The sequence below is a fragment of the Rhodnius prolixus genome, unplaced genomic scaffold (assembly GCF_049639745.1).
Source record: "Rhodnius prolixus isolate KJV_2025 unplaced genomic scaffold, Rpr scaffold_12, whole genome shotgun sequence".
NCBI lineage: Eukaryota > Metazoa > Arthropoda > Insecta > Hemiptera > Reduviidae > Rhodnius > Rhodnius prolixus.
The window spans coordinates 10,175,789-10,197,884 of NW_027411635.1; the positions used below are offsets into that span (position 1 = coordinate 10,175,789).

At 34.3% G+C, this 22,096-nt stretch overlaps 1 protein-coding gene across 3 annotated transcripts in view; it reads left to right on the plus strand.

Annotated features, from left to right (window-relative positions):
- The first annotated feature begins 1,453 nt into the window (after nt 1-1,453).
- LOC141461915 (homeodomain-interacting protein kinase 2-like) overlaps nt 1,454-22,096 on the plus strand; it is a 32,370-nt gene continuing 11,727 nt past the window's right edge. The window contains exons 1-12 of one of the 3 annotated variants that reach the window (XM_074143371.1): nt 1,454-1,788; nt 9,969-10,230; nt 12,523-12,710; nt 12,926-13,135; nt 13,649-13,741; nt 14,755-14,973; nt 15,048-15,222; nt 16,730-16,953; nt 17,054-17,135; nt 17,371-17,480; nt 20,006-20,278; nt 20,375-20,566. In XM_074143371.1, the coding sequence (XP_073999472.1) occupies nt 9,975-10,230; nt 12,523-12,710; nt 12,926-13,135; nt 13,649-13,741; nt 14,755-14,973; nt 15,048-15,222; nt 16,730-16,953; nt 17,054-17,135; nt 17,371-17,480; nt 20,006-20,278; nt 20,375-20,566 (2,022 nt within the window). In that variant the 5' untranslated portion in view covers nt 1,454-1,788; nt 9,969-9,974. The remainder of the gene's footprint in view (nt 1,789-9,968; nt 10,231-12,522; nt 12,711-12,925; nt 13,136-13,648; nt 13,742-14,754; nt 14,974-15,047; nt 15,223-16,729; nt 16,954-17,053; nt 17,136-17,370; nt 17,481-20,005; nt 20,279-20,374; nt 20,567-22,096) is intronic. The other 2 variants (XM_074143372.1, XM_074143370.1) reach the window with 2 other exon arrangements.

The window sequence follows — 22,096 nt, forward strand, 5'->3', positions numbered from 1 at the left end:
AGAACAATAAAAATACAGTCTTCCATTTTATTGCGGCTCAAAGATGGCGTGGTGTTACATAAGTGGGAGTGGTTTAATAAACAGTACTTTCTTCTGATAGGCTCTGCACCCAACCTAATTTTCACACTTCCATTCTTCATTGTAATTGACTAATTATTTCTGTGAAAAATAAAAGTTTAATTTTTTTCCTAATTTTTTCTCCATAGATATTTAATAATGTATCAAATTATGCACTAAAATTTTTCTCAAAAAAACATGAAAAATCAAAGATTTTATCAAAATCGAGTTAAGATTCGCAGTCATTAGTAAAAAATGTCTAAGAGAAGGCCTTACATACGTTGGGCTAACTCCTCCATTGCATGTAGAACATCGAGACCTTCTGAAGGCACATCTACATGAAATTTCAAATCGAATGCCATATCGTTCATTAAAATCGGTCCGCGCGTTTAGGCGCTAAGTTGTTTACAAGGTTGTTACAAGAACTACAAGAACAAGAACAACAATTTATGAAGATGCTGTTTTTGCACATTTTAGGCAACTTTTTCCTCGAAATCTAGTACATCTATGTTGTGCGAAGAAAAAAAACGCATGGAAACAAGGATTTGCGCTAAAAGGACGTGCGAATGTTCTCGAGTTACATTATAAAGGCTGAGAGCTGTTTTAATCTCCAGTATAGTTCTCCTCTTCACTCAGATTAATTGATGAAAGTATGCTGTTACAGAGGAGGTCTTTCAGAAAAGGGGAGCGTCCTTACATAACGCGGGGTTATTGTGAATGGAAAAACCTTTTCAAGTTCTCTCTTATTTTGCTAGATACATAGATTTTTCAATTTAATAGTCTGTTCTATTGTGGCTGTATTATCAGAAATTCATTCTCCAATTGCCTTAAATGAATTCCTGTACCTCTAATGTCAACAGGTGGATAAGATTTTTCAAAAATAGCCCAGCGAAAATAATTTAATAACTTCACTTTACTTAAAACTATTGTGAGGAGTTCTTAGGTCCTAATTCAAAGAATTGGATCTGCGAGGGATCCAAGATATGGCTGAAAGAAACTTTAAAAGTATCACATTTAGTTGAATTTCCAACTTGCCTTAATATTAAATTCCAGAATAATAGAAGGTCCCCTCCAGAATTTTGTTTAAAATTAAACATGTTGAAAAGAAAATTAAATCTTTATTTGACATTAATAGTTTATTAAATATTTAGTTAATCAAATGTATTTACTTCGGATTGAAAGTTAGTAAAGTTTAATAAAAATACTAGGATCTATGGAAATACGTGATATGGAATCTAGTTTGAAAATTAATTCTGTTTAACTTAAATTAATTCTCTTTATTTATATTAACTGAAATTTAAATTAATTCACAATTTTTAAATAAATTACTTATAGAAACAACACTGGGTAAATATTACAATCTTGAGTGAATTCATGTGAACTCAAAATGGTGTCGCCTAGATGTGTAATGCTCTGACTTCGACCATCCGTAGATTCCACCTTATAATAACTTTTATTTTTTGTTTTTTAATTTTTAAGGTACATTTAATTTCATATTTACTAATTTAATCATCAATTTATTTATACTCAAGTTCGATAATTAACTAATTTAAAAAAGTTGAAATTGTGAGTTTGAAGTACGAAAAAAGATTTAATTCGCAGATTCAAAATTAACCCATTTTTCATTCAAAAAATCGAAAAAATTTAATTCTCCAGTGTGGGATATGTTCATATTGGAATAACTATGGTATATTCAACAAACTACCTTGGATTACTTAAATTAAATTTAAGGTAAGTGAAAATAGTAGTATGGTTCTATATCTTAATTAACCTAGAATGCAGAAGTATTTAGTCGCTAAGTGGATTTAGCATATAGTGTTTTGAGCTAAGATTAATTTTAACACAAGATATTGCCTAAAATATACATCATTCTCCCAGCATATACAAATTTTTGTAGTAATATTTCCACTTGTTGGTTTTGTACAGAAATACTATCGAGCGTAAATTTGTTGCTCTCAAATTTTACTTTCTTAATGTTTTTAACCAAAGTTAATTCTAACCCAGCTTTCGTAGCTTTTTTTTTTTTTTTGAGCAATATCGCCTTGTCACTACGGTAGTGTACAGAATGTATAGACCGTAAGTAGTAACTTCGAACCTTCTAAATCTAGTTTTTATAGCGTTGTGAGCTCTAATTAGTTATAACAAAGGTGAGAGATAAAATATGGAGCTTTTTGCCCAGTTATATCTCCCCTAGTAATGGTTCCGTAAAATCAGAAAACGGTAAAATATGAATTATAACTTTAATAGCTCTTAAATACGGTTTTAATTGCTTAACACTGAACCTTTTAACAGCAAGGTTCTTTAGGGTTTTGACCTAAAATTTAATATTAACCAATATGTAGGGTTAAGGTATGACAAAATACTATACTTCACCTATCCAGCTGTTTGCAAACCAATGTCTCAGTAGTCCAGAAATATATCATGGAACATTATTTTACTAAAATTAGGTAACTTTTAAATTTCAGTTTTGTGGTGAAAATTGCATTTACAAAAATATGAATTTTTATTAGTAATGGTTCTAGCTTGAAAAAAAACATCATTATTCTAGTCAACTAAACGTACATAAATTTTGCTTCTGTGATGTTTCGAGTTCAAATTATTATTAACTAAGATGTTATGAGCTAAAATATGATCTAGTTAGGTGCCTTTTTTAGAGTCGACATTTCAAATATTTCTTTATTGCGGGAATTCTCAACCCTGTCCATAGTTCAACTCCCTAGACAGTCCCTATACCCATGCTGTCTTGATAAGTACAGTGTTCGTAAATAAGTGTTTTTGGATTAGCCAGTTTCTCTTATGCCGAATCACCGTCACGAGAATTTGAGAGCTTCGAGACACTCTCTTCAATTTTTTTGAGTCTATATTTCAACATTGCTTATTCTAACATAGTCGCTGAACGTTTTTGGATTGCTTTGAAAGTAATATTCGTTACTTTTTCTTGTCGTCTCTTGCAGCAAATAATCGGTTTACGTGTTCTGTTCTTCCACCCTGTACCAATATAACTTCTATAACCGACTTAAAATGAAATAAAAATTATAATGCTGCTTCCATCTGTGCTATTATGTTGGCAACTAAGTAATTTCGGTTTTCACTCACAGGGAGCGGACCTTCATTTTTTTAATTAGTCATGTTGGTGGCGTACTTTGCCTTATTATATTCAGTTAAGGTAATATTTAGGTTACTTTAAAAACAAGTCGTGCGTGCTTTTTCTAAAACCCTTACTTGTTGGTCCATTTCAAATGGTGTGCAGAAACGAACATTTTCGGCATATTTTACCTTTTTTATTTCCGCAAAGGGAAAAAAGCTGCTGAAGCTCATAAAGAGATATGCGAAGTTTATGACATTGACTGCTTAACAGAGCGCACTTATCAGAATTGGTTTAAAAAATTTCGTTCTGGAGATTTTTCCCTCAAAGATGAGCAACGCTCTGGTCGACCTACTGAAGTTGATGACGACCAAATAAAAGTCATAATTGAAGAGGATCGTCATATACCTGTTCGAGGGATTGCAGAGAAGTTAAATGTATCCCATACAATAATTGAAAAACACTTAGGAGTGTCTTGGACTCGCTAAGAAGCTGGATATATGGGTACCGTAAAAACTGAAAGATATTCACTTAAAACAACGAATCAACGTTTGCGATATGCATCTTAAGCGCAATGAAACCGACCCTTTCTTGAAAAGAATCATAACTGGTGGTGAAAAATGGGTCCTTTGCAGTAACATATTGCGAAAACGATCATGGTGCAAGCAAGATGAATCAGCACCAACCAAATCGAAAGCAGAATTGCACCAAAAAAGATCATGCTGTCCATTTGGTGGGATTACAAAGGTGCTGTGTATTTTGAAATGTTCACAATCACTTCAGAGGTTTATTGTCAACAACTTGTGAAACTTGAAGAAGCAATAAAAGAAAAGCGGCCAGAATTTGCAAATCGAAAAGGAATTGTGTTCCATCATGTTAATGCAAGGCCGCACACATCTTTGGCAACTCGCGGGAAATTATTGGAGCTTTGTTTGGGAAGCGATGGCACATCCCCCTTACAGCCCTGATCTGGCTCCATCTGATTATCACTTATTTCGGAGTTTACAGAATTATTTGAACGGAAAAACTTTTACAGATGAAAACGACCTTAAATCGCACTTGGAAAAGTTCTTTGCTGATAAGGACCAAATGTTCTATGAACGCGGAATCATGAAGCTGCAAGAAAGATGGCAAAATGTCATTGAACAAAATGAAAAATATGTCATTGATTAAAAATTATTTTTTGTAATAAAAAGAATGAGTTTTATGTCATAATTCAAAACCGAAATTACTTAGTTGCCAACCTATTAGTATTCATAGGCATACTGATTTCAGATTGTACTCACAGTCTAACTACAATGTACTGACGAAGACTACTTCTTCAAACTGTACCTACTGTAGCTGTAGCTAAACTGGGTGAAGGAGAAGGTCAAAATTAAAATCTGCCATTAATGAGCACGTAAGACGTAATGGATGTGATCCTCTTCACGGAGTATTTTCGATAAAACCAAATGCATTTTTTTCAACTAAAAAGGATTCTAAATTTCCCACTAGTTAATAGAGTTGGTTATGCAAGTAATCGCACGACCAACTGCTACCAGCTCAATGAGAATGACCCACACCCTCGTAGCCAACCGCACTAACACACGCATAGCGTACTTCTTTTAAAAATATATCATTTAAGAAGAAGAAGAGGAATCGGCACTGCATGTGATGTGTTAGCGCAAAGGGCTGGTATGGATCTGAGTTCGGCTCTTCGAGGAAAAAAAAACTCACGCCCTCATACTTAGCCCAGCAGTTATCAGTTATATGTCCAATTAAACGAACAGGAAGAGATGCTTTTCTAGCCTGTGCTACTTAAGGTCCTTCGCGTCGGGGTAGCGTAGGATAATCTACTCTTTCCCAACTTTTTTAGAAAAAAAAATACATGATTTAAAACTCGTAAGATTATACTTAAAAATTAAAAACCCTAGGAAAAATCCATTTTCAACAGAATTATCGAAATTTTCATCGTGCGTAAGGTTGGGCTGTATATGGTGAAGACGAATAATTCCCCATTCTAATTGCACTTTTTTCTATCTCATTTGAAATGTGAGGCCATACTCCATAATCCAAATTAATACTGCGCACCATTCTTTTTGATGTTAGAGGACTTCCAATTTGGTTTAACTCAACAGTAATGCGAACAAGTGCAGTGAGTTCTTGATTAATTAAAAATTGAGCATCTACTATTTTTCAATTAAGCTTTTATCCCCAAAAAGTCATGCAAATGCGCCTAGGGTAAAGGAAATGGATTTATAATGGAAAAACTGTCCCTTATCCACCGAGTGTTCTCCTAACCTAGCCCAAACACATTGCCATTTTTTTTGTTTCCTTTAAAAAAATTGCGAAGGAAGAATTTTGTTTTAAGTGTCTCGCCACTGGTAAATTCTTAGTTTGATAACCTTCAATCTTCACATAATATAGCGCCAAACGGAACTGGTATTCGTAGAACGAAAAGTGTAGTAAGTTAAATATATAAATATATATATATACAGTATACAGGGTGACCAAAGTTATATGCTCCACCCATTTTTTTTTTAACGGCGGGAAATTTCGAAAAAATAAAAAACACGTATTTAATCATTTTTAGTCTAGTTTATTTTCAGTGATTGACCCATTTTTTTAAACCCCTGTATCTCGAGATACAGCATCCAACTTTGTTTTTTCAAATGGAACGTTATATTTTAGTTAGCATATTTTTATATTATTTGAGCTCCTAAAAAAAAACAGAAAATTTTTTTTGAAATCGGTTTGGTTTTTCAAAAGTTATGATAATTTAAAATATGAAGAAAAAAAATTCAGTTTATTGTCAAAATTACGTTATTTTTTTTAAAGAATCTGTTCAAACTGGGCACAATGAAGGATAGGCAAGCCAAAACTCTGGACTCCCACGCTCGGTTTGTGGCAACACTTACGGTGGGGAAGTCAAGATCTATGCAGGCTAGAGTTATTCGACGTTCAGGTGTTTTTTTTCTACAAACGTTTGGTGTGGAGTTTTAGGAAATCAACTAATCAGCCCATACTTCTACAGAGAGAACTTAACTGGTGCAAGATATCTAACATTTTTTAAGAGACATTTTGCCAGTTCTGTTTGAAGATGTTCCTCTACAACGTCGGCTAGATATGTATTTTCAACGGTTGCCCGGCGCATAATGCGAGAGTTGTTCGAGGTTACCTGGGCAGAAATTTCCATGAAAAGTGCTTAGAGACTCATTGTCCGATCCAATTGCCACCTCGATATCTGGACTTAATTCCAATGGACTAGTTTTTGTGGGGATATCTAAAAAATAGAGTGTACAGTAACCTTAATCACGTGGCTTCAGTCGATGATCTGAAACGTCGAATAACTCTAGCCTGCCTAGATCTTGACTTCGCCACCATAAGTACTGCTGTAAGCAAAGCGTGGGAGTCCAGAGTTTTGGCTTGCCTTGTGCCCATTTTGAACAGATTCTTTTAAAAAAGTAACGTAGTTTTGACAGTAAACTGAAATTTGTTTTTCATATTTTAAATTACCATAACTTTTGAAAAACCTAACCGATTTCAAAAAATGTTTTTTCGTTTTTTTGAGGAGCTCAAATACTATAAAAATGTGCAAACTAAAATATAACTTTACATTTGAAAAAACAAAGTTGGATGCTGTATCTCGAGATACAGGGGTTTAAAAAAATGGGTCAATCACTAAAAATAAACTAGACTAAAAATGATTAAATACGTGTTTTTCATTTTTTCGAAATTTTCCGCCGTTAAAAAAAAGTGGGTGGAGCATATAACTCAGGTCACCCTGTATACATATTTGGAGAGGAGGATATTAACCGAGACATGAGTTAAAATATGGAGTTGTTACATGCTGTCGCCTCTATATGTAACTACTTATCGCTCCCACAATCACTGAAACCAACAAACTTTTATAAGCATTTTTTATTTACATTTCCTTTGACTGTAAACTTGTAAACTTCGCTGTCTCGCAGCTAGGTTTAGAATGATTTTATTGTGAGTTATTCTTTTAATATTTTAATGTTCACTGCCATCTCTATAGACTTTTAGTTATTATTTTCTTTGCTTTTCTATTTCAAATTTTCCTTATCGCCGTGCTCCTAAAGAACTAACCTTGCGTTTTATAAAATGCTTTCTCTGTACACAAATTGTGACTCTTTACTCCGATTTCCTTTACAAAAACTTACAGTTAAAAAAGTTAAGTGTAAGGGTTGATTGAACGAAGAGGTACCCAAATCTACATTATATTATAATAATAATTTCAAAAAGACAATAATAATTAAAATAATAACAAAAAATAATAATTGCCAAAACTGTATTAAAATATACTAATAAAAGAAAACTATGTAATTATTTTTTATACTTAACTTCTTTGTAAAACATAGTATAATTCAAATTAATCAAAGAATGAACTTGTATCTACAATTATCTAGCATTCTACTTTCATACTACTCTACTAAACGTACTTAAATCGTATATAAAAAAAAAAAAAAAATTGCATTGTTGGTATTTGCATTGTTTTAAAAGTGTTTATTTTTTACAATATTATTTATTTATTTATTTTTTGTTACGAGTTTAATAACTATTCAATAAAAATCGTGCGTTATGAGGGCATTAATTGATTGATATCTAGAATTGCAATCAAACTAAATTAACTAGCGAGTACCACTTTTAACTAATCAAGCCAGATAGGGCAAATTCTAAAAAATATTAATTAATTTAATGCAGTAAAATTATTTCTAATGTTATGATTGGTTGTTGCAAAAAATTGCAATGAGGACATGCTCTTGTATTCTGAATAAAATTGGTAATTTTATCTTTAATAGACTAAGTATTAAAAGTTTTCAAAGTTGAGTGTATTTGGACATAACGCTTTTTTGTGTGAAGTTTTTAACTTCAGCCCTTATATAAGTGTCCCACTTTTAATGCTAAACAGTAGCGGTCGAAACCTGCTGCTGTTCCCTACATTGTTCTTGAAATTTTTATTTATGTTGTTTTATTTATGATTTTACATATATTTTTAACGTCCGGGAAAACATTTAAAGAATTATATTTCTAACGCGGTTATACGAATACAGGTCTAATTTCGTCAAATTTCAGAATTGTGCAATTTAGACCCGATAGTTTCAAAAATTTTTTTTTGTTCATAGTCCATGAAAGTAATAGAATTAATCGAATGTGTATAAGCGAATGATATACAGGGTGAACCAGTAAGTAATGTCCATAGGCCCACTGTGTGAAGTACATCTAAAGTGGAGTTCAATGACGTATTGGCCAACTTCATATTTTCCACTGTTCTTGAGTGACGTCACTTTAATTTTTATATATATAATTAGGGCCTAATGATTTTTCTTAAAAATGTCGATTATTTTTATTTTCCCAGATTCCGGAGGAAGATTGAGGCTGTTTGTAGAATAACTTATGCTTCAAAATGGTATCAATTTTTAGAAAATTTATCTGTCTTTCTAACCGTGTCATCAGAATCGAATTCGGACTAAAACTTTCTGAGTAATAACATTTTTATTGGAAAAAAGTAATCGTTTTAGAAAAAAAAAATTAAAGTGACGTCACTCAAGAACAGTGGAAAATATGAAGTTGGCCAATACGTCATTGAACTCCACTTTAGATTTACTTCACACAGTGGGCCTATGGACAATACTTACTGGTTCACCCTGTATAAAAAGAGTCGATCAAGAAAAATACTAAGTATTTTACGCCAGCCTTCCTGAGTCCTTTTTTGAGAGAAGTACTTATTACGTCTCTTAAATAAGAATAATATAGAACTAAAGATGTAAATGATCTCTTCGGTATTGTTACAAAAGCCGATGAAGGTTCCCCCCTCTAAATAAGTCGTGTAGTCAAAACATTTAATCATTTTTTTTTTTTTTACCACACCTGGACATTCAGAGCTAATTTTTGTCATTAACATTTTGAAATTTAAAATTATTGAATCATTTAACTCTACAATTGAGAGAAGTATTAATTTTTGAGGTACTATAATAATAGAGATTAAATTAGATTATCTTATATAACGATTTCGAGTCCCAACATCTCGCTTTGTAATGTTCTAGATCCAATTATTTTTTTTTTGAATTAGAGTCTATTTTGTTGAATTAACTAGTATGTAATTATTTAGTGGATGTTGAAAGTTAACTCAGTGCACTCATATTTCCCGATTTCTCGCCTTGTCATGTTCAGAACTTCAGAACTTTTTAATGATTTAAAACCATTCTTACTAAAAATATCAACTTGAGAGATTGTGTAAAAAAATTCAAAAATAATAAAATCCATTGTCTAAAATTTTAATTAGGAGGTCTGTGCGGCAACAACATTTGAATTTTTTGACTATGTAGCCCGCTAGTATAAAAAGGTGGCCGACCCATGTTGTAACAGGTAAATTGTATTAAATTTTTTGCTCTTAAGGTTTACTTGTAAGATATGTTTAGCTGTAATACTGTTAACCAAGATATAATTATCTGAAACAAAACTAGAGTTTTCTCACTTAAAAGTGGCTCTATACACAAGTATGTAGAATATAAATTGCTGTAAATTAACTCTTAAAATTTAGTTTGATGTTTTTTTGGAGCTAAAATCAATATTAAACTAGGTATTAGCTAAAATATAAAGTGTTATAACTTTTAATTGAGCAATATCTCCTCGTAGTGGTTGTTCTATTGTAGTGAGTAACTTGTCGCAGTACCTCACTGTAGTGGTGCCATCTTAAATACTATGGATAATAAATTATCATTAAATTTAATGCTCTACAATTACGTTTCTAAGGTTTTTAAGCTAGAAGTAATATTACGGAAATTATGAGGTGATCAATATCCTGTTTTGTGTGCTGTTGCAGTGTGTCATGTTCTGCCAGGGCCAGAACGGAATTGAAACAATTTCCGGGTCAGGCCACAAGAAGAGGAAACTAGAGTCCGGGGAGTCTTGGTACGTGAACAACAGTGGTGGTGGCGCTGGGGGTGGAGCCGGGGCAGGTGGCTGTGAGACGAGCGGCGGCGCTGTAACCGCGACAGCTGCTGGACACCACGTGCATCACAACTATCAGCATCACATATCGCATCAGCACCATACGCAGCCAGGTCTTCATACTAGTCGAATAGGTTTATAGAGCACTTTTTTTTATCTTAGCTTTTTAAGATACAAAGAGAACAAAAAAAGTCTCATAAAAAAATGCTAGAGTCATTATACAGTAAAGACGGAAAGGCTGTTTAACCCTCTTTTGAGCAAGTTATGAAACAATGTTATTTTTATGCAATTTTTTATGTATTTCGTCTGTGGAGTTCCATAACTTACTTGTAAAAGGAGTTGTTTTCTGCTCGGATGGTCAGGCTGCATTGAAGGTGCTGAACTTTTTCTACCAAATTTTTGATGGCGAGTTCTATGAGACTTGAAATTTATTTCTATTAAAGATGTACTTCTACTCTTGGTGCTAGATCATATTGTATTTTGATAATGTATAGGCGGATAAATTGAGTCAAAAGTAACGCTTATCCTTTTTTAATTGATTTTGTTTGGGATATGCATATCAGGGGTATAGCCTCGCAATAGCAGTATTTTTTCTCCTGGGTTTTCGGCAGACCAAGTTGCTGTTTAGGATCCATTACTGAGGTAATAGTTAGATGTTGGGTTTTACACGAAGGTCTCCCTCAGACCTTGGGTTGGATCTCTCATTGGGAATTATGCTTTAAAGAGATATCCCTGAGGAATATGCGCACCTCTCTTGTTACATTTGTGCTGTAGAGGAAGAAAATTACCTATTGACCTTAAAACAGATTTTTTTGTTAAACTGTAAGACAAATAAGTTCAGGATTTCTGTTCTTACCAGTTGTCTTTGGAAGATTTAGACTGTTTCCATTTAGGTTGTTTCCCGGTTTGCTTGACCAAGACAATATCCCTTGCTTATTCCTTTATTGGACACAATAGTTTAAGAAACTATAATATATTTACAAGTTGGCCTCAAAGTGGTCTGCTTTGTTGAGTTTGTGAAGAAGAAGGGGAACAAACATTCTTTATTATCACGACATAGTGTTTGGAGTGTGCGATTAGGTTAAGAAATTTTGGATGGACCAGTTTGACGATAGAAGAACTTAAGTTTTGCCCCTTAGGTTGTTTCAAATCTTCCGGACTGAACTGCTGTTAATCTTAGTGGCGGGTTTAAATTTTTGTACTGTTATATTAATTTTTTTATCTTATTTCTTTGCTTTTTCAAAGGGAATTAATGGGTCAAGGGCCAGAGTGTCATGGTATAATGACACTTCGCTCCTCTTCACAGACAAATAATATTTGACAAAATCATTGGATTTAATCAGGCCAACCAGCTTTACTCGTGCTTCGAAAAATAAGATTTAAGAAACATGTGATATTTCATCACTACATGAACACTACGATGGCGCTACTTTTGAGTGGTTGCTGTGGTCTTGCGATTACTTGCGAACTCTACTCTCTTCAGGTACAACGTAACAATCTGTTTTAGACTATTAGTCTAGTTGAACAGACTGGAGCATATTGGATGGAGGGGCGTTCTAATTAGAGTCCAATAGACCTTCTAGATGGCGGAGGCATAGGCTTTCTTGCCAGCCTTCCTAAAATCTATCTATTAACATTCTCCTTTGATTAAAAATATCTTGTTTTGAGTTAATAGAAAAAGATAGTTTAAAAAGTTAACCGAGGTAGCATAAACCAGCTCAAAAGTGAGTACGTAGCAATTGAAGACTTGTTTTCTGAGCTTCTACCTAATCCATCTTACAGTCCTGTCCTAGCACTCATTGAGTAACTCCTATTCCGACTACTTTTTATTTGGTAAACAATTTATTTAGTGCGAAAAAGATGAGAAACATAAGTAGTTGAGAATTTTGTCTGCAAAGATGGCTGGTGATGTGAAAAGAGCAACATTTAACTCATAAATTGTTTAAATAATAGAAAATAATGGCCTAAACCTCCAGCAGTAAGTAAGCCTAGTTGATAAGTAAACAATCAAATTTTGGATTGCAAAGTGAACAACTTAAGAACTATTACATGTTGAAATATTCTATTTAGCTTTACTACAAGAATTTCAACAGAACAAAAACCAATACTACAAACTTAACCTACATAGTTAATGTTACTAAATTTAATTGTTAATACAACTCTTAATTATTACTGTCAGGGTTTTTGACCTTAAAAGTTCATGTTAAGCTTTATAAAATAATGAGTTCTGTTTAAAGCTAAGTTATTTAGTTTTACAGAGTTTTTAATACTTAAAATGTTATTAAAACTATAAACTGTGTACAAAAACTCTTAAAATACTGTTACGATTATCAGATGTTAAAATATTTATGGTAGAGCTCTATTAAATAATGAGCACAATTGGACTGACTGCACATTCTCATCTTGGATGTGGCAAAATTTTACAGGAGCTACTGTAGGCAATGGTGTAAGAACTCGAGGTGGCACAAACCTACACGGCGGCACCACAGCAAGCTCTGGCGCCTCGGACTCTAAGCGGAGCCCTTCGGCTCATCCTGCTCTATCGCACCACACACTTATCCATGCCACGTCCACCATCAATCTGATAGACTCATACCATAGGTCTGGATTAAAAGTAAGTTATATAAGTGTGATAGAGTTTTGTAGATGTACAAAGTGAAGTCCCAAAATAACGTACCTAAAATCCTGGAATCATTTAGATATTCTAATTTAACTTAGAAATATATTTCTTTTGTGGAACATAATTTTGACGTCGTTTTTTGACTGCAGATCATAGTATGATCTGGAGTCTGAGCTTTGTGGTAATCGTATGAGTTTTTGTGCTTGCAGAGAAAGAGTTGCGAAGTTGGTAATGGTGAGGGGCGGAGCGGAGGGTTGGCAGCCACGGCGGGCGGTAAAGCAGCCGGGGGTGGTCAGACTGGACAGTCGCATTCGGCCACCCCGGACGGAGACTACCAGCTGGTTCAGCATGAGGTGCTCTACTCCATGACCACCCAGTATGAGGTGCTGGAGTTCCTCGGCCGAGGCACCTTTGGGCAGGTAAGTTGCAACATTCAAGCGGATAGAACTCACTAAGGAGTAGGTGTAGTTCTGTGTTGTGAAGGCTGGGCAATGCAGGACCCACTAGTTGTAAGCTTAATAAGGGTGTTTATCAAACTGGAATATTTACAGCCCTGCTCAGCTCTACCCCTGTCAGCTTAATTCAGGATTCTTAATGTCGCTCTTAGTGGCACTATTGCTTCAGGCGTACAACCCTTTCACTTCTGTTATGTTAAAATATCAGTTCTCATTTCCGTTTGTCTACGGCCATTTTATTATTATTATAATATGATCTTGAATTTTTTCCTTTTCAGTTTTAACTTTGTGTTAACTTCTACTTTGTTGAATCACATCGGTGGTTAACCTTTTTATGTTTAATACAAGAATTATATCACTATTACTATTTTTATTACTAGATAATTTACTTTAAAGCTGGGTCATACCCCTAAAGTAGTCTAGGTTTAGCCTATTATGGTATCAGCAGTCTTAATTTGTTATGTTGTTTATGTACAGGTAGTAAAATGCTGGAAAAAAGGTACGAACGAGATAGTGGCCATCAAGATCTTGAAGAATCATCCTTCATATGCCAGACAAGGCCAAATTGAGGTGAACAACTTATATATCGAGAACTAGTGTTTGAGTTTTATTAATAATTAATTTTAGGCTTCCTAGGCTCTAAATTTCCGTAGGCTTGTTATGAAATCTTGGGGTATATTTCCTAGTTCATCTCTTTGTAACTGTTCAAAGTTTTGAAACAGGCGGAAATCTCTTTTCGAGCTTGAGTTGTAGGCACACAGTGGATTCAGGTTTGTCTTCGGTTCGAAGCCAAACCGGTTCTTTCAAATCTCCTAAAGGAGTCGAGATATTCTTCCAACCATTCAGCGTCCTGTGTGGCTTCCCATTTTTATCGTTACCCGTGGTCTGTGGCCTTTACACTCATTTTATCCCTTGAAAAAGTAATGCACCAAAAAAATGATTTAACTATTACTCAAAATAATCAAGTCTAATTTTTAATGCAAACATAAAATAAAATAATATACTTTCATTCTCTAGTGAGAAAAATAAGGCGGAGTTATATAGCCTTTGCAAAAGGGGTTATAAAAAGTTAGAAAAGTACTCAGATCAATGAGTATATTATTTGCCTTAAGAAAATGATAAGCACAGATTTAAAAGCTGATGCAATGCCATCAAAGGCTTGTGACGAGAAACGAAGTGTTGCTAATCAGCAAATCTTTCTTTTGGGCGTCAGGAAGATCAGAGATCCAATTCTTCAGCTGATCTAAAAATGAAATAACACGGCTTTCATTCATGCAGAAACCTCAGTCGAGGTCGGTAAGAGGGGTCCTTGAGCGAGCTTTCTGTGATGTCGTTCAGTCTTTCTGCGAACCTCAGATTAGTGTTCGTTCCACTTGAAACGTTTTTTTTTTTTTTTTTTTTTTTTTTTTTTCCAAAATACCTATTCATCTCTATGCAGGCCTGCTTAAGGGAGAGCCAGACCCGTGGAAGTCTTCAGTGCTCTTTATATTTACCTTAACGCTCAACTGTAGCTCTGCTTTAATATTGTAAATGTAAAGTTTAGTTAGTTGTGAAAGTTACCAATTTAAGAGTTTCCGTCTTAGGTGAGTATACTATCCCGTCTGAGCCAGGAAAACGCAGACGAGTTCAACTTCGTGCGAGCCTATGAGTGCTTCCAGCACAAGAATCACACGTGCTTGGTTTTCGAGATGCTGGAGCAAAACCTCTACGACTTTCTCAAACAGAATAAGTTTAGCCCATTGCCACTAAAGTACATTAGACCTATACTGCAACAGGTATTGACAGCTTTGCTGAAATTGAAGGTGAGTCTAATGCAGTCCAAAAATTAAAAGGTACTAAACTTAAAGAAATCATGTTAAATTTGGAATTTTTTCAGCAACTGGGACTCATCCATGCTGACTTAAAACCAGAGAATATAATGTTAGTGGATCCTCTAAGGCAGCCATACCGGGTCAAAGTGATAGATTTCGGCAGTGCCTCTCATGTTTCCAAAGCAGTCTGCAATACTTACTTACAGAGCCGCTACTATAGGGCGCCTGAAATTATTTTAGGTAAGTTACTCACCTGCGTTTGGTGGCCTCTGGGCAAAGTCGGTATAAAGAGAGCAAAAATTTGACGGCAACAAATGAGTCACTCGTTAATTTTCAATATAAAAAAGTTAAATTATTTTTCTTTTTTAATGTATATTTTAAAATAATTTTAATAGATCCAGTTTCAACTAAAAAATAAAAAAATAAATAAATGACTATTGGTTAATCAGGGTAATTTTTCCCTGTTCGTAATTCTCTTTAAGATTTTATTGAAGGATACATTCATTGGGTGGGCCGTAACAATAGCTATCCTGATGCCATCAGAAGACATTCCTGCATAGAAACCATTTTATGTAGGCAATATTCTTATCATTTCCAATTAAGGCCAGATTCATTGGACGTTGACGTTAGCGGTCTAGAATTAAGGACCTTTTATATTCGCTGAGAATGGACTCCATTTCGGTTTAGTTTGGAGGCGCGACCTAGAATTCTTATCTCTTGGTCGCACCTATAATTCTCTCTCACCATCCACCCTAAATTTTCATTGATTGAATTGAAGATAAAAATTTTGTTCTAACTTCGGTATTCAATTTGAAATAGTAACCAACACTACCTTTGTCTTTTTTTTCTTTTAATGTGCATATGTGTGTGATTACATAGAATAAAGGGCAGAATAGAGATCAATCAGAAGAATAATTTGGAATAGAGTTAAAATAAAGCTTCTATTTAATTAAGAAGAAAGTATACATTTTATTATTTTCACAAAAAATTATAAATGAAGTGGGCAGCATAAGGGTCTGAGAGATCTAATAAATTCTCTAAAAGTTTAATGAAAGGTTAATTAAGTAAAATGATTTAAATGATATCAATAAAGTACATATTAATGAAATGATGGGTACTTGCTGATTTGTGTACCTTTTGGCGTTTAATCAACCCTTATACTTAACATTTTAAACTGTAAGTTTTTATTAAGGAGATAGCTTTATAATTTTTCTCTGCAGAAGGAAACTGTATGCCATCTCCCTGGCCCAGGATCCTGACATGTTGCTTGAATAGGTAATCTTCATTGAAATCTTAGAGAACTATGAACACTGGGAAATTAACCTGTTGGACTAGTTAACTTGGTGGAAGTTTAGTGCGTAATGCAACAAAGTTATGACGTCAGTTTTTCTTCGTGTTGAAAGAGAAATGATTAAAAATTAAATATATTTTTATGGACGAAGAAAAACGAACAAATCACTATTTTGTTGAATTGCACCACACTACCTTAATGGATGTTAATCGATAAATCAATAAATTTGCTAATAATCCTTTTTAATTACCAGTGTTAATGTAGGTAATACTCGCTTCATCACAGCATGTATGCTAACGCATATATTTTCTAAAGAAAGATCATTTTACTTCTAGTATTAGTTATCAAAATACTCAACAGAATATATCAAGCGTAAAATTAGTCAGTATAGCATTGTGTGCTGTCACCTAACCAAGTCTTCATCAACTAAATTCATTACCTTTTTAATCACATCAGGTTTGCCATTTTGTGAGGCGATTGATATGTGGTCACTTGGTTGTGTTGTGGCTGAGTTATTCCTCGGTTGGCCACTTTATCCAGGATCATCCGAGTACGACCAGATCAGATATATCTCGCAGACACAAGGCCTCCCCACAGAACACATGCTCAACAATGCGTCCAAGACTACGAAATTCTTTTATCGTGATATGGAGAGCACATATCCGTTTTGGCGATTAAAGGTTAGTACCTATGTGGAGTTGGATGCAGCATGCGCCTCAATCATTACCATAAACGAATTGACCATCTATTAATTTATATATAACACGTTGAAATTCGCAGACTCCTGAGGAACATGAGGCCGAAAATGGTATTAAAAGTAAAGAGGCTCGTAAATACATTTTCAACTGTTTGGACGACATAGGTCAGTTAGTTATTCAATATTAAAATTTTTCTTGATAAATTGTTCACTATTTTACTAAAAATTAGTTCCCTAGATTCTATCACATTTATATTTATTTGAAAGTTGTACCGAAATGTTTTGTGAGGCAGTCGATTCTTCGGTTGGCTGCTGTTTCTAGTATTGTCCGAGTACAACCAGATCAGATATATCTCACAGACACAGGGTTTAAGCTTAAGCTTTATATTATGACTTTTAGGTCAAGTGAACGTTCCTACCGATTTAGAAGGAGGCGAGCTGTTGGCCGAAAAGGCAGATCGTCGAGAATTTATTGATCTTCTCAAGAGGATGTTAACTATGGACCAAGTGGTATGTCAAAACTTGAAAAATAAACGTTTAAAAAAAAGACTAAATGATAAAGCTTAACCTCATTTTCGAGCAATGTTAATTTTTTTTATCTAAATTTATTCACGATAGTATTGTCAATCTAATAAACTTTAAAATTTTGGTAAAAATCCACCATTCTCCATCCAAATAGGCCAAATAATATTTTATTATATTTTAATTCTTATTGAATCTATTAGATTAGATACCAATGGGGTTGGCTAGAAAGCCTACGCCACCGCGACGCATACGGTCTTATGAAAACTTAACAATAGAAACTAACACTGGAATTGTTTTAAATAAAAATATGTCTCTACTCTCTCTAGAGAGAGAGTTCCTACTCTTTTACTAGAATAAAATTTTATCGTATACTTTTAAAAGGAGATTATGGCAGACACCCTAGTTGATACTAAAATGTTAACAACAAACTCATGAATAGTGTTGACGAGAGGGAAGGGATTAGCTATGCATTTAGCGTATTGGATTCCACGCGGAGGTCCCAGGTTCCAATCCAGTTTCTGACCCTTAGATTTTCTCTTTATAGAAGCTTCTTACAGCTTAATGACTGTCCGGTGGTGGACAGTGTTTGTAACGAGAGGTTACTGTCTGGGGGCCGGCAGTGCAATGAAAGAAGCTCCGGGCGCCAATAACCTTAAATATCGACGCGCCTTAAACCATTAAAAAAAAAATAGTGTTGATGAGGCACTTCATGATATAATTGTAGTGGCATATGCATGTGTAAGTAAGATATTTCAATGATTTATGACCAAAAGGTTTTTGCCTTGTCGGATTTCTAATAAAGGGAATGAAGTAGACTAATTATATCAAGCCCGTCTTAGAGCGAGTAAGATAATATTTTCTTTATTACGCCAGAGATGTACTTATTTCCAGTAAAAACATGCTCGTTATTTGATTCATTTACATCACGTGCATACAAAGTTGTCGTCGAAAGCAAAAACTCAGAATGTGATAGACTGAGACCCCGCCAAGTATTGGTTCCAAGTATTAGTCAATGTGTAGTGAGAACTCAATAAATGTGACAAGCTCGTTTGTTTATTGTTGACAAGAGGTGCCAAGAAAGCAGCGGTTATGGAAGTAGACGGTCTACTGTGCCTTTTTCTGCATACTGAATAGAAAATCATGTGATATCTTTTCCGAAATTATGCCCGTCTTCTGTACCTACCAAGGCTACCTAGAATGAAGAGCCTTGAAGTATATTGGAATTTCGTGTTGAGGAATTTTGATATAACGAGACTATAAAGGAGGCCGATTAATGATGAAGGTAAACCATTGTTCTTATGCAAATTAGAGGTGTGGGCTCAATGGAAGATTTATGGTAAGAAACGGTTTTTGACTACCACACTCGTTAAAATTTTCTGTGAAGGCACAGTGTTAAAGAAACCATCTAAAGTAAAAATGAAGGAAATAGATGACCGGGCAATAAAAGTAGCGTAAAAAGCAATGAAAAAAGTAAAAAAAGAAGCACCTAGAAATAAATCTCCAAATAAAGGAATGGAGCTTCGCCCGCGCAGGATACCTTTCATTTTAGAAAACATAGACCCAAGGTACACAATAAAAGAAATACAAAATATAGCGGAGTTCTAAAAAAGAGATGGCAGAGCGATGTCAGAAACAAAAATTGTCCATAAATTTAAAGAGAGTGACTTATACTTCTATGCCGTTCAAGAAGACGATAATGACGATTTCGATGAAAAATTGTCAAGAAGATGAGGAGGAGAGTATTCAAGAATCAAATTCACAGGCTGGGGACCCACCCATTTTCTAGCCTCACCTGCTGTAAACTATTCCCCTAACCCATCTTGTAATTTCACATGTTCACATAAACGCGAAGTATGACTTGTTAGGGCTACTGTCCACTTTGGCGACATTGTCTGGGAAAAAATGTAGGATTTCCTTGGAGGCCTGGAAAGTTAAAGACTCAGCATATAATAAGAAGTGAATGGAATGGCTGGATGCGCACGTTTCCTGGTTCGGTTCTTTGACATATTCGTTAATGCCGTACTATCAGTTTTTTTTTGGGCGTCAATCGAAGGAAAGCCAGCTGGTTACAACTTTTATTGGAATAAAATAGAAATAGTCGTTTTGTGGGGCGTTCTAGAGCGTGTTAATGTTGCAAGAGAGGGGTTAGGCCTTTAAAAGTGACATTTCAGTAATTATCATTTTCTAACATACTGCGTTGTAAAAACTGTTTAATCATGTGGAGTATTGTCAGTTGCATTGAAGTTTTTCTCATTAGTCTAATTATTTGTCCCACTATTTTAGCTCAACCTAAAGCATATCTACTAATTTTTATCAAAACTTTTTTTGGAGTTGTTTATCAATTAACATTAAAAAGAAACAAACCTTCTTTCATTAAAAATTGAACTTTTACTTCATATAAAACAAATAATTTTGTAATTAAACGAATAAATTTGATTGTTCCGTGTTTTTTTAGACATGGAGTGTTTATTACTGTTTATTGTAACTTAATTGCAACTATCCTTTGCTAGGAACGTCGTATAACGCCGGGTGAAGCTTTAAACCACCCGTTTGTGACTCTGGCTCACCTAGTGGACTACGCCCATTGCAACAACGTCAAGTCGTCCGTACAGATGATGGAGGTATGTCGACGTAACTCTTACGGGCCGAGCGGTGGCGGCTCTGGAGGTGGTGGGGGTCATGGAGGGCCGCTGGTCGCTACTTTGACCTTCAATAACAACCTGTCCAACCAGGTGCAACGCTTAGTCTCCCAGCGTCATCACCAACCTGCTTTCGATAATCTGGTAAAGTTTTGCTTTCTAAACTCATAATTCTCATTTTTAATTATTGGGTTTTCTCCAGTAATCGCTATCATGTCTTTATTGTTTTCTACCTCCTAGTACCCAGTGTACCAAGGGCGTGGCCAGTATACTGGAGTGAGTCGCAGCGATATCGGACAACCCCAGCTGGTCAGCTCGATTCTGTGTCCGCCTGCTTATCAGCGAATCCCGTCACCCGGCAAACATGTCACCGTCGTCACGCAACAACCGCCGCCACAGCTGCAATTACAGCCGCCTATCATCTCACAGCAGGTGTGTAGAGTATCAAAATCGTTCAGTAGTGTGAGCTACATCACCTGGCCCAGTTTTTAAAAACAATTCTAATTTATACATTTTTTTTTTAACAAAATATAAACTTCAGAGAATACCTAGCCAATAGGTATTTTTTCTTTTACGAATGTGTTGAAAACGTTGAGTTGAGCAAGGAGTTGATTGTGCCGTGCTGGGTCCCCAAATTAAATCTTGCAGAAGAACAAGCTTCCAGATATGAAACCCCGCAATGAACTGAATTGGTTAAATGTTTATTATTTTTAGAATTACCTTAAAGCTCTAAAACTAGAGTGTAGATTACGTTTCGATTACATCGAACTCATCGGACTAAAAAAAACACTCGTTTGTTTAAAAAATTATGTGTCTCTAGTACATTCAACGAATTATGTGAATGGCAGATATTGCCATACGTAACATGTTTTCTCCTTAAAATCTGTTTAGTTTTACTCGTCACTATATTAAAACTATCCGACAGTTTATATTATTTGATCGTAAAAAAACAAGAAAAAGCGTTATGTTGAAAAACTGCTAACTTCGAATTTTTTTTCCTTCCTTTTTGTATAAAAGATAAAATTCCATACATTTTATTATTATTAATAATAGAGGCTCTTATCCTTGTTTGTAGTGAAAGTTTTTTGCAAAAACACAGACCAGTAGATTTCGAGAAAATGTTGCCAAGAATTTCGTAAAACGGTATTTTCAGATATTCGTATTTCTTTTTTAAGTACCCAACAATTTATTAATAATTGAGCTCGTAATTCCAGTCATTTAGAAACCTTCAAAAATGCTTATGTGTATGATTAAAATTTTATAACAATTGATACCATTAAATTAATTTATTGCATTGTAGTACGCTATAATTTTTTTTTTTTCGAAATCAGATTCAAATTTTGGTAAATCAGTTGGAAAATTAACATTGTAGGTTTAAGTTTTTCTTTAGATTAAATTCATTGTTACTTCACTTTATCAGTTAAGCGTTATAAATAGTAGGTAATTTTGAATTCATCTAGCAGTTAAGCGTTACAAAGAATAGATAATTATTAATTATTCTAGTTTATTATCATTAAATATTAATATAGTTTTCTTTAATTAAATTCTTAATCTTAATCTACCCAAAATGTTACTTATATGTAATGTAAAATTGATAAAGATATACATATTTTTAGTATAGGCTACTATTATTAAAGTGCATTACAAATTATTTGATTATGAAACTTTTTTATAAGTACTCAAAGGGATTACATTAAATCATTATTTAGAAATGAATTACTGTTACTAGTAGTTATTTGTTTGTTATTAATTTGTGCTCGCGCATTCTTCTATAAGACGAATTCAAGGCCGAAATTTTGGTTTAGCTCTGTGATTAATTATGACTGCAATAGATAACTCCTTTTCTTGTTTAATGTGAGGTGTATGTGTTGATTCTTCCGAGAAAAGTGAAAGAAAAAAAAAACAAAAGAAAAAAAAATATTGCCATCATATAAGGACCTGTGTTATCCAATAAATTTTAAA